Consider the following 2,734-nt stretch of genomic DNA (forward strand, 5'->3'; position numbering starts at 1 on the left):
GCGCAGCGGTGACGCAGGCGACCAGGGACCCCACGGACACTGGTGACCGAGACACCGAGAACAGGCACCGGGGAAGGGTCGGGAGCTCGTTCCCAGCGGGATTGCTAGCCCCAGGTCCTCTCTTCCGCTCCCCCCTACCCACCGCGCGGGTGGCACCCGTCTGTCCGTCCGTCCGTCCTCAGCCGCTCACCTGATCGCACTTTTTGTGGTACGCGTCCTTTTCCTTCTGGGAGAGCAGTTTCCACTGCTGGCTGCACAGCACCATCCGCTCGGTGCTGGGCACGTCTTTCATGTTGGCCATCAGCTCTGCACAGTACAGGGAGTAGCTATTCCTGCAAGCGACCGAGGGAGCCGGCATTAGGGACAACCTGCTCCCCGCACGCCCCTCCGCGGAGCTGTCTGGGTGCTCGCAGCCCRCCGCGGTCCCCAGGGCCCTCTCCTGCCCTCCGGGTTACACCAGGCGGTGAGGCACCGCGCCACGCTCCAGAGATGGCTGCATTTCAGGGAAGCAAATGCCAACGTCCTTGGATTACCCCCAACGCTGGAGCACACAGCGTCACCATAAACCTTGCTCAGATTTTCTACAATCGGGTATTTAAGGATGGAATCAACATGGTCATTGCCAGCCCATGCCCACGGTCCCAGCTACAGTGCTCCTGGGGCCCTCAAAACCAGAGACCCCTCCAGTTTCTTCCTTAGGAAGAACCAGCATCTACTTGAGCTTGCCAAGAGCCTGGAGCAATAGCTTGGGGAGGGACGCATCCCTCCACCTGAACGGCGAGGGACAGCAGGACACTTCTTCTCTGGAGACAATTGAAACCCACCTGGATGCGATCCTGTGCAACGCGCTCTAGGTGACCCTGCTTGAGCAGGGGGTTGGACTAGATGATCTACAGAGGTCCCTTCCAACCTCAACCACTCTGCGACACGCTAGGGCCACACAGCACCCTGCATCCCCACTGCTACCACCACCATCACGGGACAGGACTCACGGAGGAGGCTTGGTGGGTCGTCCGTCAAACTTGTCCTTGAGCTGGCGCTCAGCCTTGGTGAGGGTGGAGCGAGTGATGCCCTCCTCGCTGAGGTTCAGCTCGGGGTGCTTCTGGATGTAGTCACGCATGATCTCCTGCAAAGGATGGAGAAGCGGTCAGGAGAGGGGCTCCGGTCCCCGCCTGGCTGGGGGCCGGAGGAGGAGGAAAGAGAAGCCAACCATTGCCCTAACGAGCTCCCYGGGGGAGCTTCTCCCTGCCCCGAACGTCGCTGGAGGAGGCAGGGCTCAGACTCGCTAGGGACCTGCTGGGATCTGCCTGAAGCCCCATGCTGCCTATCGGGAAGGGTGGGCTAGCGGCCGGAGCCGTTGGGCCGGGCGGCTAGCGGCTCAGAGTGAACGTGGGGGCGAGTGTGGAGGGGAACGGGTGAGGCTGGTCCCTACCTCGTACTCCTTCCGCTGTTCCAGGGCCTTATGAATCCATTTCAGCCTCTTTTTATCCGAGAGTTGAGACCACTGCTTGCCCAGCGACTCTTTCACCTCCTTCGTGGTGGCCTGAAAACCCAAAGCCAGAGGTGAGGGCAGATGGGTAAAATCCAAAAAAAAAGAAGAGGGGTGGGGTGGGGGGAAAAAAAAGGGGCAAAAATAGCGGGGTCCACCTGCCCCGGCGGCGCCCGCTGGGGCCGCGGAGGGGGGGCCGCGAGCCGAGCTCGCGGCGGGGAAGGGGGTGCGTGCGAGTGGGGGGCATGGCCGGAGGTGGGTGCCTGTGCTGGAAATCCTTGCTGCCCTGACTCGTGCGAAAGGCTGTGGTCACCCCTTCGACTGCAGGCAAAAAAATGGGGGTCTAGAGCCCCCAGAGCCTCTTCCAGGTGTGCGGAGCCCCTCCTTACCTCCGTCCGGGCTGCTGGGAGCTCCTACGGCGTCTTCCAGCCCGTCCCCCCTAAATTGCTTCTCTCGTTTCCCCCTCCTCTCCCCCCAGCAGCGGGGTACAGGACCCCTCATCACTCACGCTCACACGCACTCCCACCCACCGTACTCACATCTGGACGCACTTTCAAGTAGATCTTCTTCTCGTGGTTGTACCACAGCTGCTGGGGGGTCTTGGGTTTTTCGGGGACGTCTGATTTCTTGGCGTTCTGGATGAGGTCCGGGTGATCTTCCCTTTACCCGGCAGGGAAGGGCGAGCGTTACGGAGGTCGCGGTGGAGGGAGCGCACCCCCTACGCCTCCCCGCCGAGGGATGGCTGCGCCCGCGGGGCTGAGCCTCCGTGGGGCTCCTCCGGCACAGAGGGGTCCCCGCGAGGAGCGGGAGGGTTTTTGGAGAGACGGAGGGCTGAGCTTCGTGGGGAGCGTAAGGGACGAGGGTCCCCTTAGACGCGGCGCGTCCCCGGACCAGCTACCGCCGCTGGGATCGCCGGGAACCACCCGGCCCGCCGCGACCGGGCTCCAAGGGCAGGTTTGGGGCAAACGGAGCGGTCGCTGGAGCGTTCAGCAACGCCAGCGACGGGGTCCGTGCGCCCGCCTTGCAAGCGCCCGCGCGCAGAGCGCAGCCGGTCTCTGCCCCTCGCCGGCCTGGCCGAGCCTGCCGGCCGGCGGGCCCTTTGCACGCGCCTTTCCCGCGCTCTCCTTTCGGTCCCCCCCCCCGACCCTTTCCCACCTGCTGTTAACCCGCCCACGGCCCGTCCCGTCGGGGCTGCCCCCGCGGGGCGCGGGCAGGCCGGCTCGGCCTCGGAGGGGAGACGCGGCG

At 64.7% G+C, this 2,734-nt stretch overlaps 1 protein-coding gene across 1 annotated transcript in view; it reads right to left on the reverse strand.

The window, feature by feature from the left end:
• Positions 1-178: 178 nt before the first annotated feature.
• The window catches only part of LOC146600978 (nucleolar transcription factor 1), a gene marked incomplete at its 5' end in the record, with an annotated part of 4,764 nt that continues 2,208 nt past the window's right edge, over positions 179-2,734 (reverse strand). The window contains 4 exons of the mRNA XM_085314495.1: positions 179-332; positions 993-1,126; positions 1,433-1,543; positions 2,029-2,149. Of these exons, the coding sequence (XP_085170621.1) occupies positions 179-332; positions 993-1,126; positions 1,433-1,543; positions 2,029-2,149 (520 nt within the window). The remainder of the gene's footprint in view (positions 333-992; positions 1,127-1,432; positions 1,544-2,028; positions 2,150-2,734) is intronic.

The sequence above is a fragment of the Rhea americana genome, unplaced genomic scaffold (genome assembly GCF_003343005.1).
Source record: "Rhea americana isolate MKP2758 unplaced genomic scaffold, rheAme1 scaffold_1107, whole genome shotgun sequence".
In the NCBI taxonomy this organism is placed as follows: Eukaryota; Metazoa; Chordata; class Aves; order Rheiformes; family Rheidae; genus Rhea; species Rhea americana.